Source organism: Pelecanus crispus, chromosome 4 (assembly GCF_030463565.1).
Source record: "Pelecanus crispus isolate bPelCri1 chromosome 4, bPelCri1.pri, whole genome shotgun sequence".
NCBI classification, from domain to species: Eukaryota; Metazoa; Chordata; class Aves; order Pelecaniformes; family Pelecanidae; genus Pelecanus; species Pelecanus crispus.
The window spans coordinates 18,992,473-19,011,384 of record NC_134646.1 but is presented as its reverse complement, the minus strand read 5'-3'; the positions used below and the strand labels follow the sequence as shown (position 1 = coordinate 19,011,384).

General features: G+C 39.1%; 1 protein-coding gene across 1 annotated transcript in view; it reads left to right on the top strand.

Annotated features, from left to right (window-relative positions):
- The window catches only part of WDFY3 (WD repeat and FYVE domain containing 3), a 122,013-nt gene that overhangs the window by 56,006 nt on the left and 47,095 nt on the right, over positions 1-18,912 (top strand). The window contains exons 19-29 of the mRNA XM_075708881.1: positions 1,240-1,421; positions 2,917-3,148; positions 6,033-6,193; positions 7,240-7,351; positions 7,751-7,941; positions 10,026-10,178; positions 12,701-12,774; positions 12,877-13,038; positions 14,496-14,590; positions 16,353-16,473; positions 18,057-18,274. Of these exons, the coding sequence (XP_075564996.1) occupies positions 1,240-1,421; positions 2,917-3,148; positions 6,033-6,193; positions 7,240-7,351; positions 7,751-7,941; positions 10,026-10,178; positions 12,701-12,774; positions 12,877-13,038; positions 14,496-14,590; positions 16,353-16,473; positions 18,057-18,274 (1,701 nt within the window). The remainder of the gene's footprint in view (positions 1-1,239; positions 1,422-2,916; positions 3,149-6,032; positions 6,194-7,239; positions 7,352-7,750; positions 7,942-10,025; positions 10,179-12,700; positions 12,775-12,876; positions 13,039-14,495; positions 14,591-16,352; positions 16,474-18,056; positions 18,275-18,912) is intronic.

The following is an 18,912-nucleotide window of genomic DNA, read 5'->3' as shown; positions in this document are numbered from 1 at the left end:
CCAGATGTTGTATTTGCAGCTTTTATTAAGGGAAAAAAGTCTCGGGCTTTCAACCTCATCTTTAACTTCACTTATGCTTTGTAATTTAGCATGATTCTGACACAGATGCTTTGAAAGGCGATCTTTTTACTTCTATCTTCTTTTGTGTGTGACCTAATTGTTTAAGCAAGATAGTGGCAAGCTTCTACTGAGTGTCTATGTCCAGGTGGGGGGGGGGGGGGGGGGGGGCGGGCAGCAAGAGGGGGCTTCTGTGGGAAGAGTCTGGGGCTGCCCCATGCCTGCATATGGCTGCTTCCAGCTGGCTGTGCAGCAGACCCCCCGCAGGGCACAGCTGAGCCCAGCAGCCAGGCTGGTGGTGCCTCTGGGAAAACACATGTAAGAGAGGGTGAAACGCTGCATGGAGAGAGGAGTAAGTTAAAAAATGTGAGAGGAAGCACCCTGAGGACGCCAAGGTGAGAGCAGGAGGGGAGGGGGGGGTCTCCAGGCGCTGGAGCAGAGACCCCCTGCGGCCCCTGGAAAAGACCATACTGGAGCAGGTAGTGTGGCCTGTGGAGGAGACCACTGTGGAGCAAGGAAAAGTGTGAGGCGAAAGTCCAGGAAGTATGGATATCTTTCTTTCCACAGTATGAGAAGAGTGAAAAATAGTTCTATAGGTTTAGAGAGACATCTGTTATTTCTTGCTGACTACTGCTGTAAAAACTTTTTTAGAAAAACAACAAAAATCTTTCTGTGACCTGCATAGCGGCATGAGAAAGTTAGTAAAACTTGAGCAAGCTAGACATTCCAGCTAAAATTTCAAAGGCAGGGTAGAAAGGGAGAAGTAAAACGTAATAGGCAAAACTCTAAAAGTATCCTGAGAATTTTCTTAGAGACAAATTAAGGCAGGAAGAAGAGACCTGTTGTTAATACTACCAAAACTATACTGGTTTGTTAATGTGCAAGTATCTAATGATGTTCAGCCTGTCAAATTGTGACAATTTGATCTGAATACTTTCTCAAAAATTCTGATTGCATTCTTTCAGTTCTTGTATTTGAAAGTCTGAAGTTGTATCTTGTTAATCATATGACTTAATTCGTATCTTGTTAATTGTATTTTTGGTCACACTGTACATGTTTTCTAAAATTTTGTCTTTGGTGTATTGCTGTAGATTGTTTTGCGTAAAGTTGAATGACAGAAGAAGCCTAAAACAGACTAGTAACGTTTCTACCGGTGCCCACTAACTGGTACTTTCTCTTTAGTTGATGACTTCAGCGAGGAATCATCATTTTATGAAATTCTTCCTTGTTGTGCCCGTTTTCGCTGTGGTGACCTCATTGTGGAAGGCCAGTGGCATCACCTAGTTCTGGTCATGAGTAAAGGCATGCTAAAGAACAGCACAGCTGCGCTCTACCTTGATGGACAGCTTGTTAACACTGTAAAGGTAAAATAAATCTTTAAATCCTCATTTTTACTGTTTGGAGTGATTTCTCTCTCTCTGTGCATACATATGTGTGAAAATAAAAAAAAAAAAAAATCCCACACAGAACAAGAACAACAACAACAGAACCACCACCCCACCCCACCCCCCACCCGCAAACCCCACCAAACCCAAAATGAGGAGCCTTGCAAAAAGGGGTCTTTGCTCACTATACAGCTCAGACCCAGCCCTAGTTCTGTTAAGAGGAGAAGGTAATGAATACTTTCTCGGGCATGAGCAATAGTAATGCTGAAGTGAAGTGGACATGTTATATTGAATGTGAGGCAAGTGTGGCATGGCTACGCTGCTGACTAGACTAATTAGAAGGATGATAAGAAGCTGAAGAAGACTTATCCCAAGACCATGTAGCAGATCTAACTTTGAATAATAGGGAGATCACAGAGTAAGACAGTTTTGCCAGTTTAGCTGTGTTTGTCCTTTCCAAACCCTCTTGCCACCCCAGAAATAGCATCCACTTGTCAGTGATAGCCACTGAGATGTCCAGTAATTGTAGATGAAGCGCATTTAGTTGTAAAGGTCAGTTTTTTGTTCTTAGGTGGAAAAAACTAGGAGGCCAAAAGCAGAGAGCAGTGAAGAGCACTGTGGATCTGTTCACTAAGCACAAAGTATTCCTGACCTGTAACTGATAACCACAAGTATTTGGCACCTGGCAGGCATGGACCTTAAGGGAGTAAACTAATCCTGGTGCGGGGTGCAAGTTAGCTAGTGTTACTGTACTGCTATAGGTAAAACAATATTTTGATTTTAAAAGTTTACCTTTCAGTATTCCTTTTGCAGAAAGAATTATAGTAACTTTTTTTGTTATGCTAATAACTGTAATACATGCGTGTGTATCTGGTCATACGTGACTACATTCAATAGCTGATAACAAAATTTTTACAAGGTTTATAGAAAATGCCTGTGAGATTGTTACTGCCATTATATATAGGCCAGCATCTTCTCCGTGTATTTTTTTTATTGCCACCTGAAAATCTTATCAAATTGAGTTCATCATGTTTGCACTTTAGCTCAAAACAGTAAAATTACCAAAGGCGTGTTTTTAGCGGCTGAAGCAGGAGGAGGAAGAACACAAGGTTATGAGGCTGTCCAATTGCTTTTGCAAAAAATAATGACCATCATAAAGCACCATGTTTTTAGAAGCAAGATACACCCTTGTTCTTTAGCATTTTTAAGCACACCACTCGCATGTTCTCATCTTGTGTTTCCATACACGCCTTCATCTTTTGAAAGCCACTTAACTTCTGATCTTTGCATTTACCTTCTGATTAATGTTCTTCACTGACTTGCTGTATGCTATCAGAATACTGTGCGTTACATAGCAATCATTTGGAACGTCCCCTGGTTTGCAGATGGCTTTCCTGAACTTCTGATCAGTCTACGTTCTATTCATGGTACCCATGCTGTCTCAATAACCTCACTGTGTTTTTCTCCCTTACAGCTTCACTATATTCATAGTAGCCCTAGTGGGTCTGGTTCTGCCAATCCACCTGTAGTCAGCAGTGTTTACGCCTATATTGGCACACCACCTGCACAGCGCCAGCTGTCTTCATTAGTGTGGCGTTTGGGCCCTACACATTTCCTGGAGGAAGTTTTGCCTGCCCCAGGTGTTAGCACCATTTATGAGCTGGGACCAAATTACGTCGGAAGCTTTCAAGCAGTATATGTACCATGTAAGTACAATTCAAATGCCAGCTCTAGTAACTTGGCCTGGGTATGGTGGAATCTTCTGTGCGCATATTGGCAGAAGAGGTGAGAAAGGAGAGTATGAGGTAGCAAAGAGGAAAAGCTAGCTGTTCATAGGAAGAAGATTAGTAGCTGCTATCGAAGAGGATGATAGAAATCCAAATTACTGTTTTAACATACTTCTGGTAGTTCTTGTACTGAGATGCTAGAAGTGCTTGTATTCCTTACTTTAGTTTTAAACCAGTTAGAAATGCTTACAAGTGTCATTATTCATACTGTATATTCTATTTGTCTGTAGAAAGTGAAATTGGAAAGGCATTTTAACTTGTCAGTTTCTACTGATAGCACTCATTTGCAAATCCACAATGTATTCTGTACTTTAAACACAGCTGTCCTGAAATGTCATTGTTTATAGGGCCTAAATAGGTCAACTGAGAAAAAAAAAATCAAACAGGGAGGGATTGTGGTGCAGCAGATACTCTTTAAACATTCGTTGCAAACACATATGGGCAATTCTGTTACATTTTTTAAGTGTTCTTGTTTGAAATTGAGGGGAGTGCAACACCAAAAGATGTGAATAACCTTGTTAGAAATGTGTGTCCGTAACCCTGTTTTTAACTATTCAGACAACAGGTTCTTCATTAGCTCTGGTAAGATGAACTGTCACTAGTGAGATTTTCCTGTTCTGTACAGCTCCCTGTCTTTCTTTGTAGTTAGAGTACCTGCTCACTAACATCAGTATTGTGTCAGAAGATGCTCATTGCTTTACCTGGCTATCACAGGGCTTTGCAGCAAAACATAAATAAAAATGGGTAACGTATCGAGTCATCTTGTCCTTGCATTGTCTTTCTCCATGAGGACCTTAACGCTCTCCAGCTCTTCTGGAGAGAAACTGTCACCACCTCAAGGAAGGAGGCAGTGAGTGACAAGAGTGGTGGGAAAACAAAAGTATGTACAGGGAGTGCACAGACTCTTACTTTTCTGAAAAGTGAAAGCTTTCCCTAGAGTGGTGGCAGACACCCCCCCCCACCCCAAATGTAGATGATCTTCAGGCTTTGAAAGAACAAAGTATCATGAAAAAGAAGGTAGCTTTCCTTGCCCATCTTGAGTGAAAAACTTTACAGAATTGAATTTTGTCATCTACAGATCTGTGTCATGTACTTGCTTTTTTGACAGCTAGACAAACCTGGCAAGCAGCTCTGGATTTAGATATCTGCTAGTCAATTATAATTTCTCTTGGAAGGCATTTTGACTGGCGCTGTGCAGGTACTGAATTAGCCAAAGCAAATTCTGTGAATGTGAATTTGTTCATTCACTTCTGAGAATTAAAGATCTTCCTGCCTTAATGCTAAGGCCACATTCATCAGGAAGCCCACAGTAACTTAAAAGAATTCTTCACTTCTTAACATACTGACTTTTTCCAGTGTGGCGATGTATTTCTCCTGCACAAGCTTTGTTTAGTTTGCTGTATTTCAGAAGTGGTCTGCTCCAGAGCAAAGGGCGTGTTTCTATTTGGGGTAAGCTTCTGTTCATGTCACGTGCACTGGGCCAAACCCTAAGGAGTTTGATAGGGGGTGGAGTGTGAAGCTCTGTATGTTACCCTTTTATCTTGGCCTCTCTTTCCAAAATGCTTGTTTTTCCTTAGTTGTAATCATTGTTTGTGGGAATCCTGAAGAAGGGAAGAGCCCTTGCAGTCTTCTGCTGTTGTCCTTTAACAGGGAAATCGTGTCTGACTTGCCATTTGCCCATGCAATGGTTCTTTCCGAAGTTTTGTCCCTGTTTCCCGTGAGCAAGATAGCCATCTGAAAAACCTGATACTCTTCAGGTCTTGGAAAGACCCCTCAGAGAGAAGTTCCTGGTTCAGGAGAAGGAATTCCTTTGTCTGTTCACTGAAATGGAGGAATGTTCTCAGGGCATCCGCATGAGCAGAGGATCCAATGAGGATTTCATTTATGGGGAAACCAAGACTTCTAGAATTCTTTCTGAAGTGAGACTTGACAGAGACTTGACCCTGGTTCAAAAAATTATGTAGACACCCAGCTTCTCATTTGTTTCAGTGTTAGGTGAGGAGCCTTCCTGCTTTCTTAATGCTATTAATGTGTTTCACTGGAGTTGCAGACACCTTCTGACCTGGAATGAAGATGCAGAAGTGAAGCTCTATGTTGAGCTTTCAGGTGCTGAGTTTTGCACAGTTCCTCTGAGTGTTGTAGACAGCTGTCAGTCATAGTGTTTGCAGTGTCTCACAAGAAGCATCCACTTTTGGAGCAGTAGATACAAAAGACTAAAGATACGGTTATATATTCTATTTTATGCCTGGGCCTTTTGGTCTTTATTCAGTCTTGCATCTCTTGTACCATTCTCTAAGGCGGTTTTCCTAGCAAACCATTGGAAGAAGCTTGTTGTCTCAGGCAGAGATGCAGATGTACCAAATACTCCTCTGTTTTTTGATTACTTTGTTTTTCTTCAGGTGGGAAGGAAAGTGAACAGCCCTTAGACTGTACTCAAATTGAGTGCAGGAGTAATATTGCCTTCCAAAAATTCAGATGAGGAAGCACCACATCTTCTATTGCTTGGCCAAGCCACGGACTGCCAGTTGCCATTACGGGTTAATATTGGAGACCTCCTTGAAAAGAAATGTTTGCTGTGCATTGGCATTTTATCTTAAATAGCAGATTTATTCCACAACTCATATGCTATCAAGCTACTCTTTGGCACAGTGAGCAAGTATACAAAGACCATATAAAATCTCAGCTATTTGTAAAACCTTTCTTCTATATCTCTTCTGCAATACAATTTGCTTAAGATTTTACTCTTAAAACTGAAAAGAAAACCAGTGTTATTACTGACATGAACTTTTATTTTGTCTTTAAGGCAAAGATTCGAAGTCTGAAGGAATCAACCCATCTCCAGTATCCTTGGTACCGGAAGAGAAGGTCTCTTTTGGTCTCTATGCACTGTCATTGTCTTTCTTTACAGTGGCAAAAATAAGGAAAGTTTACAACAAGTTGGATAGTAAAGCTATTGCCAAACAGGTATGTTGGGAAGTGAGTTGGTTAATGTGTACTACTTGTTTGTTACTTCTTCCAAGGCAATTTGCTCAATGCAACCAGGAACAACAATGTACTTGTCAGAAGAGTTGCACATAATCACTTTCATGTTTTTAAAAAAAAAATTAAGAAAATGGAGGGAGATTGTACTCCTAGATTTTATTTGCATTCTTGAAATTACTAGTAGCTATGTATCTTAGCACCTTTTGGAGGTATTTTTGCTTTTTAATGTAGATGGCAGTTGTAATCCTGTTAAGATTATATTGTTAAACAATATTTCTACTGTTGAAGATGAACAAAGCTGATAGCTTAGCCCTTTGACTGAGATTCAGATTTGGAAACTAGAATATTGGTTTACATTTTTCTTTGAAGTACATTAAAAGTCAGTGAATTATTTGTACAAAGGACCATCTATGAAGAAAGGCTGAGAGAGTTGAGATGTTCAGCCTGGGGAAGAGAAGGCTCCAGGGAGACCTTATTGCAGCCTTTCAATACATATGGGGGCTTATAAGAACAACAGAGACAGACTTTTTACCGGGGCGTGTAGTGACAGGACCGGGGGCAAGTGTTTTAAACTGAAAGAAGGTGGATTTAGATTGGGCCGAAGGGCAAAACTTTACCGTGAGGGTGGTGAGACACTGGAAGAGGTTGCCCAGAGAAGTTGTGGATGCCCCATCCCTGGAAGTGTTTGAGGTGTCAGGTTGGATGGCGCTTTGAGCAACCTGATTTAGTGGAAGATGTCCCTGCCCACAGGAGGGGGATTAGACTAGATGATCTTTAAAGGTCCTTTTCAACCGAAACCATTCTATGATCCAGTGGAATTATTTTTAAAGTTACATTTATCTTCCTTAAACTTCTGAGACTGGAGATGTCTCTTTCCTTTAGAGAATGTCATAATGACTCTACCATGGTTCTGCTTTATTATATGTTACTCACTCCTTATCACAGGAGGAAAATACACAAGTTATGTTCAGGCTTACATAAAAAACCCTCTTCCCTTTAGCCCTTGCTTTTCTTCTTGTTTTGTTCAGCTGGCAATTTCTTCTCATGAAAATGCCACACCTGTGAAGCTGCTACATAACTCAGCAGGGCATTTGAATGGACCAGCGCGCTCCATTGGTGCAGCTTTGATAGGATATTTAGGTGAGTTGAGTACTTGAGAGTTATTATGTTTAAACATGTTTAATTACTTGTCAATAAGAACTTAGGTCTAGAAGATAAATCATGTAATTGATGGATATTAGTGGTACATTGTTAAATTTATTTAACATTTTAATTTTTTTTTTTGCTAACGTGGGATGATTGTTTCAGTTTATATGAGTTATCATTATGAAAATATACTTAATTACTTTACCTTAGGTCATAAACTATTTTCCAGTGCAATATTTCCTTTACCTCCTCTTCTGAGGTGTCATGATTCTTCTAGTGATATTATTTTCATAATTCAAGCAATGCAAGAATGCAAATAACTTGCATGTATTCACAATGATTTCCTACAAGAGTTAGATTTGATTTCAATTTATTTTCTCTGCCTATGCTCAGGAGTAAGAGCATTTGTCCCAAAGCCTGTTGCCACTACACTGCAGTACATTGGTGGAGCTGCTGCTATTTTGGGACTTGTAGCCATGGCATCAGATGTAGAAGGGTTGTATGCAGCTGTGAAGGCCTTGGTCTGTGTGGTAAAGAGCAATCCACTAGCCAGCAAAGAAATGGAAAGAATCAGAGGTTATCAGGTATGTAAGAATGTCTTAAAACAGACCAGGCTTACTGGATTTCACTGTCTGTCCTAGTAGTTCCTGTGGAAATTCCTTGTGGTGTTGTGGTAACCTGAGTTTCTGCTCTTAAGTTTACTAAGCTCTTGGCTAATTAGCATAGATGAGCTATTTAGGATGGCTTTTAAAGGAGAGGGTGGAAAGTTTTGCTAAGGAGTTGTGCATGTTTAGCTGCTTTGCTGAAACTGACCCTTCATTAATAGCAAGGAAGAGCACAACTATGGTACTTAGGTGATTCTTTTCCCATGATTGTCAATCCACCCCTGCAAACCTGGGGGCTTCTATCTCCATGATCTGCCAGCAAGAGAGGAGGATAGGGACACATGAAGAAAACTGAAACAAGTGGACTCCTAGAATCATCATTTTGAGGAGACTGCACAGACTTTATAGTTAGTGATGCTGTTGGCTTTCAAGCTGAAGACTTCTTAGTTTTCCATCGGGGTAGGGAAAGTGTAATCAGTTATGCGGAAGGATTGGTTGACTGACTTGAAAAGATCTTCACATGACCAATGCATTTTATGTTTCTCATGAAGACTGTTTTACTGAAATGGAAAGTTCGTGCTGTGGTTTGGGCAAGTGTATTTACAAACCTTGTAATGCTAATGGCTAGTATAGTTACGTTGAAACATATTATTCCACAAAGCCTGTTGCAGACCTTGGCTTACTTTGACCAAGCAAATCTAGACAGTGTCCTCCTTGCACCATAAGCAGTCAGTGGATCAATACATAAGACCTTACATACCATTTGTATTGACCTTAGCAAATAGCATGGTTTGAGAGAGGTTCCCAGAAATCTGTATTTCTTTAGTAATGTTTCAAGGAGGATGGTAAAGCTGAACAGGCCAGTATGTTGAGAGTTTTAACGAGTTTGCATCAGAAGACAAGAAATAGCAGTAGTCCGTCTAGCAATTTGTACTTTTCCAACCCAGATTATAAGAAGTTAAAGCAGAAATGAGGACTGAAATGATGACATCTACGGTCATGCCTAGGGCAACAAAGGGTAGCAAGAAAAAAGAAAGTCAGGCTTATTCAGATTTATGTTGCCATGGTGTCATGTAACCCCAGCCAGCATCTAAGCACCACGCAGCCGCTTGCTCACTCCCCCTGCCCCAGTGGGATGGGGGAGAGAATCGGAGGAGTAAGAGTGAGAAAACTCCTGGGTTGAGATAAGAACAGTTTAATAATTGAAATAAAGTAAAATAGTAGTAATAATAATGACAATATAATAATAGTAATAATAGTAATAATAATATACAAAATTATGCACAACACAATTGCTCACCACCTGCTGACTGATACCTGGCCAGTTCCTGAGCGGCGATTGCTGCCCCCTGGCCCACTCCCCCCAGTTTCTATACTGAGCATGACGTCATATGGTATGGAATAGCCCTTTGGTCAGTTTGGATCAACTATTCTGGCTGTGCCCCCTCCCAGTTTCTTGTGCACCTGGCAAAGCATGGGAAGCTGAAAAGTCCTTGACTAGCGTAAGCAGTACTTAGCAACAACTAAAACATCAGCGTGTTATCAACCTTATTCTCCTACTAAATCCAAACCACAGCACTAAGCCTGCTACTAGGAAGAACATTAACTCTATCCCAGCCGAAACCAGGACATGCGACTACTTTTCTTCAGTGACAGAATACCTCTCATTTGTGCATGCCATACTCTAGGGGTGCTCTATTTAAGTCTGCCATGTCCACAGTTGCCGTCCGGGAGCACAACTATCTGCGAACGTGTCATGTGCTGTCTTAAACTGTGCCTGACTACGAGAGACCTGACGTGTGTCTGTGCGTGCCTGATCCTTAGAGCCTAGATACTGTCTGCAGTGTAGAACAGATGTTTTATGAGCTGGAGGGTGTCCTGGATGTGCCCCTTCTCTAATCAACCGTAATGCCACTTTCAAGCTTTTTCATCAAGAGTATCAACTATCAGACATAGGTCAAGGGCCTTCTCAAAAGGGACATGTCATCCATGCTGCTTTGTGCTTATACAGCATTGCTGTGTGTTCATAGCCTACTAATTCCTTTTCTGTTTACTTGTTCAAGTTGCTGGCAATGCTGTTAAAGAAGAAACGATCCCTTCTGAACAGCCACATACTCCATCTGACCTTTTCCTTGGTGGGAACTGTCGATAGCGGGCACGAGACCTCCATTATACCAAATTCTGCTGCCTTCCAGGATCTGCTCTGTGATTTTGAAGTATGTAAAGCTACACAGAAAAGTGATGATGATACCGGATAGTGATTAAGTCAGGTGCTGATAGCATACCTTAAATATTGAACAACAGCAAACTAGGTTGTTATCCTGAGAACTTACTATTTCATATATAGTACAGTAAAGCAGCTGAGCAGCAAGATTATTGGTAACTTTTCCTGCTGAAATGGCTTGAATCACTGTAGAAACAATGAATGGGTACCACAGATGTTTCTGGTTTTGTTGTTCTTAGAAGATATGTTTTGTAGTTTTCTGTTCCACAGGATTTGTTTTGACCTGTGTGCTCTACTGCAGTACATATATTCAGGCATGAAAAACGTACCGAAAATAACAGCAGGAGGTAAACTTTCAACGTAGCACATAGGAAGCACTTTATTATATGTCTCCTGTGAAGTTAATAGTAAGGCAGTTAAAATTTTGCTTCCACAACCTATAAAATATTTAAGTGTTGTTGTGTTAAACTAAGGAAAGCAGAAAAGTTCAGAAGGAAATGCTAATGTAATAGAGGCTGATAAACAGCGTTATACAATGCCGTAGAACTTGTTGTTCAGTGTTTACTCCTTGGCGTTATCTGTACCTGACACAGACTGAGTAAAAGTATTCTGATTCACGTATACTAATATAAATAAATAAACTACTGCCACTACTAATCCAGCTATAAGATACTGACTTTATAGCGCAAGTCTGTCTTGCACAAATGGCTTTATGGAGTTATCCCTTCCCTTTTTTTAGATGTCTGTTTGAGTATTTCAAAGCACTCCTGGAAACTTTATTTAAGGGTCTTGCCTGTGAAGAAACTCCTGCTGCTTACTATGGCCTTTATTTTAATAAAATCAACTGGCCTTGTTAACTTCGTTTTTTCAAGAGCTTAAACATATTCAATGCACCCAACCAACCCCCCTTGCCAAGATCAACAATACACTATAAGTATGGCATAAAAAAAAAAAAAAAAAAAGAAATGAAAAGGGCAAATCTGAGCCTCTTTTTTTTTTTTTTTTTTTTTTAGCCTTAGTGGGGATCTAAAATAGAGGAAATTTGTCACCTACCAAAGTTTGCTTTTTTTTTTTTTTGAGGCATAATATTAAAACTAGAAATAAGTTTTTGCCATGTCTAAACCTAAGTTCTTCAGCATCATGTAACTAGTTATTCTTTAACAAGCCTTTTAAATTACAATAATGCTTCCTTTATGCTCACAGAATTAAACATAGACTTAACAGAAGTTATTACATCTACAATGGGTAATATTTGTGGTAGAGGTTTTAAGGTAGGTGAACTGTTTAGCGGGGAAGAGTGTGAATCTCAGCCCAGCTCCTTTTACAGTGAGGCATGAATTCTGATGAAGAATACTCTCTCTTTTTTTTTTTTTTCTTTTTTTTTCTTTTCCCCTTTCCCCCATAAAGGAACTAGCTGAGAAATTTCATCAATGGTATATAGTCACTCAGACAGCAACTACTGTATGAAAGATCCAATTTCATATTGTTTAGTTCATGTCTTTTTTTTTTTTTTTTTCCCTGAAGACCAAGAACAACTGGAGAATGAATACGCTTAACAGACTAAAAAACTAAAAAATATGCAAGTAATAGGTCTGTGAGTCACTAAGAAGAAGCTTTGAAGAAGACTCAGTTTTTGGCTTTTTTTTTTTTTAAATTACTTATTTTATTTCTGTATTCAGAAATCAGTGACCCAAACCTTTAACTTAAATTGGATAAATTAGATGTTCTTACTCTTGTGCTAAACAAGGGAATGAAAAGATTTGTTTTGATCATTTTAGATGATAAGATTAGAAGAAAAGCGAAAGCTAGGAAGCTTTTCGTTTAAGCCAGTTTTATACACCAGAACGCAAGTATTAATTATGCTTTGTTCAACAGCAAGTCAATTTTAAGATTTGCAGCTATAACTGTGAGCTTTCTGGCACTTATGTCTTTTATTACTTCTATTGATTGAACAATTGACTTTTTTTCTTTTAGAGGAGCTAAATCATTTAAAATGGTGTGCAGGAAATGCTGGGTAAAGATTAAAAAAAAAAAAAAAAAAGGAAGACCTTGAGTTCAGTCTTGGCAGCAGATAGTAAGTTAATTTTACAAAGATAAAATCTTCACTTAAGCCAAATAAACTTAATACAGCATTTTGCATCAGCCTTGTAAACCCCAGTAACTCCTTTGGAGTCATTGCACCATCTGTTCAAAGAGAAATTCCAGATAGCGTGTAACTTTTTTGTCTAGAACTCTTTAAAAGTTTTCAGCATGATACGCTAGCAGAGAATATGTTTGGTACCAATGTGTGTTTCTTTAGTCTTCACTAGTATGTTTAATACTTACTGAAGTTGAAGAATAAACAATTGAGAACCTTGGAATGAGCTTTTAAACGTAATGGCCAGGTAAATAGTCTTGTAGATGAACAGTTTTAATCTCTTCAAGCCTTTCGTAACCTTTGATATACTAAAGTCAGTTTTAAATCTTAAAGTGGATTTGTGTACAAAACATATCATTGTTTATTCTGTATTTCAGGTCTGGCTTCATGCACCATATGAGCTTCATCTGTCATTATTTGAGCACTTCATAGAACTTCTCACTGAGTCCAGGTATGAGCCGATGCCAGCCTAGCAATGAGACTTACAGGATTAGGAAATATGTAGAGGATGCTCCAATTTTAAATTGCTACCTCCTTTCTTTCCTTCTTCCAGTGAAGCGGCAAAGAACGCTAAGTTAATGAGGGAATTCCAACTCATCCCAAGACTGCTCTTGACTCTTCGAGATATGTCTCTGTCCCAGCCTACTATTGCTGCGATTAGTAATGTGCTGAGCTTTCTGCTTCAAGGCTTCCCTAGCAGCTATGATTTGCTCAGGTAGCCCACACCCAGGATAATTTTGGCTTTTGTGCTTTTATTATGTTGGTGATCTTGGTCAAAAATATGTAATGGTAATACTGCTGTGGAGTAAGTAGCATGAAATGCTCACATACTGAATTTTTTCCTCTGAGAAGTAACTGAACTAGACATAGGCAATAATTTTGTTAATGCCTTAATTTGCATATTAAATTCAGCTTGTATCTAAACAGGTATGACTGAATGATTAAACTGGCTTAATGTTCTGCAGGTGAAAAGGAAAGGTGCTGTATTGCAGCTCCCTTGTTCATGTGAAGCACTGAGCACTTTTCTTAAATACCATTGAATATTACTTAAGATGATATATAGGTGATATATCACATAATATATGATATATGATATAAGATGATATAATGATACTTCTGGTTAAAATGCAGCTTTGATTACTTTCCCACATGAAAGGTTTAGTTCAAGATTTTTTCTTAATCATCACTGTCTAGAAAAATACTTAAGGCTGTCAGATACAGTACTATTAATTCTGACCGATGAAAGTTACATGAATAATAACAGTTCATACATACAGAGTATTTGAAATGTTTTTAAATGAGTCCAACCCCTTGAAAACTTAATTTTTCTTGTCTTACATTTCATTATAATGGAAGTGGATAAAATATTGCAGGGCTTGGGGGTTCTTTGCATACAAGTGGTCGTGTTTTCAGCTTCTCACTTTAAGTACAACTGAAGGTGTCAGAAGCATCAACCTGAACATCTTACCTGTCTGTTTGAATTACGCAGGGCAAAAAATGATTTGAGAATAAAACCGTTGATTTTATGCTTAAATGGTTATGGGACATATTGTAGAATGCCTATCAGAGTGTTTCTTGTTCTCCTTCCTGGAAATAAAAATGAAAAATATTGTATAACTTGAGAGAAGTTATACTAGCTAGGACCATTTCAGGTTAGTTCCAGAGGAAAGAGGAATATATTGCATCTCCTTTCTTTGAGTAGCACATCATTGCCTTGTCTTAGAAAACCATGACCTTGTGTTACATCACCTCAAGCTATAGGCCTAAACGTTGTACCAGAGTCAAATAATCACTGTTTTTGATGTAATACTTGTTCAGCTGTAGCGGTTTGAGAATAATGTTTTGTTGTCCTTTCTTTAACTTATGGTGTTCCTTTTACTAGGACTTGGTGGTACCTCCCAGTTTCCCTTCTTGAATCCTAGCATTTTCAGGGTCCTTACCTGCAGACTCGTCTGCAAAGATTCTACTAATTACTACACATTAATCTGGGTTTTGGCTAGTAACTTTAGATGGAGACCATTTTCCTTAATCTTCAACTATGAGAAAATTGATGGGTTTGGGTATCACCCTCTCATGAGTTACGGTTTTTTATTTAAGGTGAATTATTGATAGATGAGAGTGCACCTGTCATATCAATGAATGATTTTTTTTCTTTCTTCTGTATGCATCAAGGTTTGGACAGTTCATCTCTTCCACTTTACCTACATTTGCAGTCTGTGAGAAGTTTGTGGTCATGGAAATAAACAATGAAGAAAAGCTTGACAGTGGTAAGTGATGGCATGGCTTAGAAGCAGTAGAAGAGAAATACTTTGCGATCTCTTCTGTGCTTAAATACTTAAAATGTAGAAGTACTGTCATTAGCAATATTGTAATTTTGTTATAACCCAGCTGCTGGTTAGTTGTGGTGCTTCAGTTTTCCGTATTGTGTGCAAAGCAGTACAAAACCCATGTACTTTTGTTTTCCTTTATCTAACACTGCATAGTTTTGTTCTGCTTCCTCCACTCACTCCTTCAAATCAGCTGTGCATCTCTGCTTCTTTGTGGGGAGAGAAGAAAGGCAAAAACAGATTACTAGGTGCATCTGCCCTCCAGGTGTGGAGAAGTGAAAGAATTAACTAAGACAGTCTAGTTATTTTTTTAGGAGGAAAAAAAAAAGTTTCTTTACTGTCCTTCAAGAATGCTTATATTCAATTATTTTGAGACCATTTCTACCCGTGTTTTCCTAAAGAAAAAGTGTTTATGCAATTGTATTTTCGATCAGTCTCCCTGAACAGAAATGTTTTAGCCCTACAGTGGATGTCCCCCAGATAACTAGAAGGGGGTGCCCAAAGATCCTATGTTTCTACATCTCTCGGGAATATACTGGTGCACAGGGACAGGTGAGAGAGAAGTGTTTCCACTTTACAGTTAGCTTTATTAGTCCAGTTTCCCAACAAACAAGGTTTAGACAGTCTGCACATTCATCATTATCCCCCTGTGCCTCTCCTGTTCCTTCTGAATACTTTTGTTCATTGCAGTCTCAAAGATGATTAAAGTCGAGCTTTTTAGTGAAAAAGAGAGGGAGTGGGTATTGGAGACAGGTCTAGATTGGTGTTCTCACTACAGGCCAGTGATATTTTTTTCCCAGACTAACCACGGCCTGAGCTGCTTTTTGCCTACCTGGGGGACTGAAGAACCTTGGGGAGAAATTCAGGCTGTGGAAGGAATGGAGAGAGAAGCTTTTGAGGCAAAGGACCTGAGATTTTTAGGTTACTGGGCTTCATCAGTTCTGCTGTATTTCTGCCACAGAAGATGCTTTGTGTTCGTGTCTGTGACTTGTGCACAAAACTTTGGCCCAGGAAGTGTGCATTTATCTGTCTTAATTTTTGCGTGTCGCCTCAAGTTCCAATTTTCTTTTTTTTAAGTAATGTAAAAACATAGTCCTCCTTTGACAGTATAAGGTACAGTAAGAGGGATTCACAAAATAATTGTAAAGCTAGTCCTGAGCTGCATGTATTTGCTTGTTTTGCAGTGTGATTTTCAACTGATGATGAGTTTGGGGAGCAGTTGAAAGAAAAGGAAACGAATTTTTCTCCCCATTTCTTAGATTTTGAGGGAGTTGAAAAGTATCAGGGTTTTTTTTTTTTCTTGGGATTTCCCCTTTCCCCCAATAATGCAAAATGCTTATCCAACTGTTGTGTTGTGGGAGTGGGGGTGGAATGTGTGTTTGATTGTTTTTATGTCTCTACCTGCCAGGAGTGACTAGTTTCGCTAATTTGGACCACCTCAGTTTAGATTATTGTCTGAGAGGCTGCGATTCCCTTTTACCTGTTCTTCAAACTAACCAAACTGTGTGACGATGATAATGGGGCACCAAGTGTTTCTCAGCACTGTATAGCAGACTGCCTGCACTTTAGCATGGCTTCCTTCTGACCTGACTGGGATCAGGTTGCGTTTGCTTATGTGTGGAATATATGAATAGCCTTTAAAATGTCAGAGTTCCAAAAGCCTAACTTTGCTTTTTTTTTTTTTTTTGTACTTGGTGTTTAGGAACAGAGGATGATTTTGGAGGACTTGTTTCAGCTAATCTTATTCTACTGCGGAACAGGCTTTTAGATATCCTTCTGAAACTTCTGTATACATCTAAAGAAAAGACAACTGTTAATTTGCAGTAAGTACAAAAAAGCTTGAGATAGAGAAAGTAAATAATTTTTTATTTCAAGGGGGAGAATTATACAGCCCCCATATGATTCACTAGTTGAATTGCATAATTTTATAAGAACTATTGAATGATTTATGCAGATGTCACTGAATTAGCTTTGGGTATGCTAGCAGAAATGGAATGCATGATTATTGAGTTGTATGCTGTCAGTTGTGGTAGCAAGAATAACAGTACTAAGCAGATGCTGGTGTAACTAACACGTATCTTCCAGCTATGGCATTAACTTTTTTGTTTCGAATCTTTAAAAAAAAAAGATTAAGACCATGGTTGACAGCATTAGTAGAAACTGATGCTTCAAGTTAGGAACAACAGAAGTAAGTATCAGCAGGAGAGGAAAATACGTAGTAGATCGGGGGGAGATTGCCTGCTTCTTATTGTTACTTCATGGAAGAAAAATAGCCTTTGTAAAATTGTTAATTTTAAAGCTTTGAGGGACAGAGGATCACAAGTGAATTAGGATGCAGTGGAAACAAGAGTGGATGTCTGGCTACTTTGATTTTTTTAAGGTTTGTTATCTGGCGAGCTGGTTCTTTGACCCTCTGCTCTCCTTGCGTACTTCTTGGTGCTGTTTTCTCATAACTTCATGCGTGGCTACAGAGAAAATAAAATCTGTCGAAAGAGAAAACTTGTGTTTTTAGAGAAGTGGGATAGTCAACTTCTCATTTGGTTAAGATCAGATGGCTTCAGTAGGGTTATCGTTAGGATCACTGACCCTAGAATGCCCCTTAGTTCCTTAAAATTGCATGTGAGGGAACATGATATTATAGTTTAATGAGGCACTAGACTCATATGGTGAGTTGGAGAAGAGACTTTGAAACACTGTCAAGTTAAACCTTGACAAAATACAACTTTCAAGCAACTGGCCAGTAGGCTGTATTGAGCTTGTTGGACACATTATGTGGACATATGGCATATGTAGATTATGTAGCAATTGACTGAGTGTTGGTTGATATACAACCTGAACCAGTTTGAGCTTTTCAGCAATACTGGTTTTTTGGGTTTTTGTTGTTTTTTGTTTTTTGTTTTTTAAAAGGGGGGAGGGGGGAGACCATATTCTTTCAAATATTCCCATGCAACTCTTCCCTTAACCAAAAAAAATAACCCCAAAAAACCCTCATTTTTTAATACCAGTTTATTAAAAAGGCTTGTGAAAACTCTCTACCTACATATGGCTCAGCAAAAAGTATTTGGAAATTGTAATTTATGTAAAACATTTCCAGTTTAGCATTCCACATTTGTTATCAAAAGCAGAAATTGGGGAAATCTCATGCAATGGAATAGTCCCCAGAACTGTATTTAGTCTTCCCTTTCTGCTAAACAAATACACTCTAAGTGTTCCATTTAACAAGATTTGGTGAGCAACATTTCTTATTGTGTAGAAACCTCACCTAAGAATTCAGTTAACTCTTCAATAGATCTGAATTTTCTCTGTTCTTGAAGTTTGCTCTGTAGGGGAGGACGCTGATTTTTGCTGTCTAGTAGGAAACTAAATGCTGTAAAATGTGATTACTTTTTTTTTTCTCTTTAATTAGGGCTTGTGAAGAACTGGTCAAGACACTGGGTTTTGATTGGATTATGATGTTTATGGAAGAACATCTGCATTCCACCACGGTCACAGCAGCCATGCGAATTCTTGTGGTCCTGTTGAGTAACCAGTCCATCCTTATCAAATTTAAGGAGGGTCTCAGTGGCGGAGGCTGGCTCGATCAGACGGATTCTGTCTTGACCAATAAGATTGGTACTGTGCTAGGTACGGCATCTCAGCCCCTTCATGACTGAAGGATTGTGTGCAAGTGTGTGTGCGTATGTGTCAAGGCGGAGGTTATTGTATGAGTACTATCTGGCAGATGCATCCTTTCTGTTACTGTTGTCTGTGCTGCAATCAGATGCCTCTGCACTTTGTTTTTCTTACAACTAAGAGTTAGATTTCCTATGCAAAAGAAGTGGTATTACAAAACTGCCCTTCAGCTGACATTACACAGATTTCATTGTAGTTCAGTATTACCTCATCATCTGCATGAAGCCTGTGTAGCTAATCAGTTTTTGCTGTTACCATCATGGTACAGTTAAGTATGTCCTATGGGCAAGCACACCTGAGCTAAATGCAAAGGTAGCATAGCATAGAACCTTATGTACATAGGTGTTAAAGATTCAGTTAAATTTACTTGTTTGTTTACTTTTATTAGTTAGAGCATCATGCGATGTTATACCTGAGCTGTTCACAGTATCGTCTCAGCCTTTCTTTCCCTCTCCTGCATTCTCCTGCATGCATGCACGCTCGCGCTCTGTCTGTTATTAAAGACTTTCTTTGCAGGTTCTTAAAGCCTCATTTATCCAGGTTGTCAGAACTTTCCGTTACCCCATGTGATCTAGAATTCAGTGTATAAG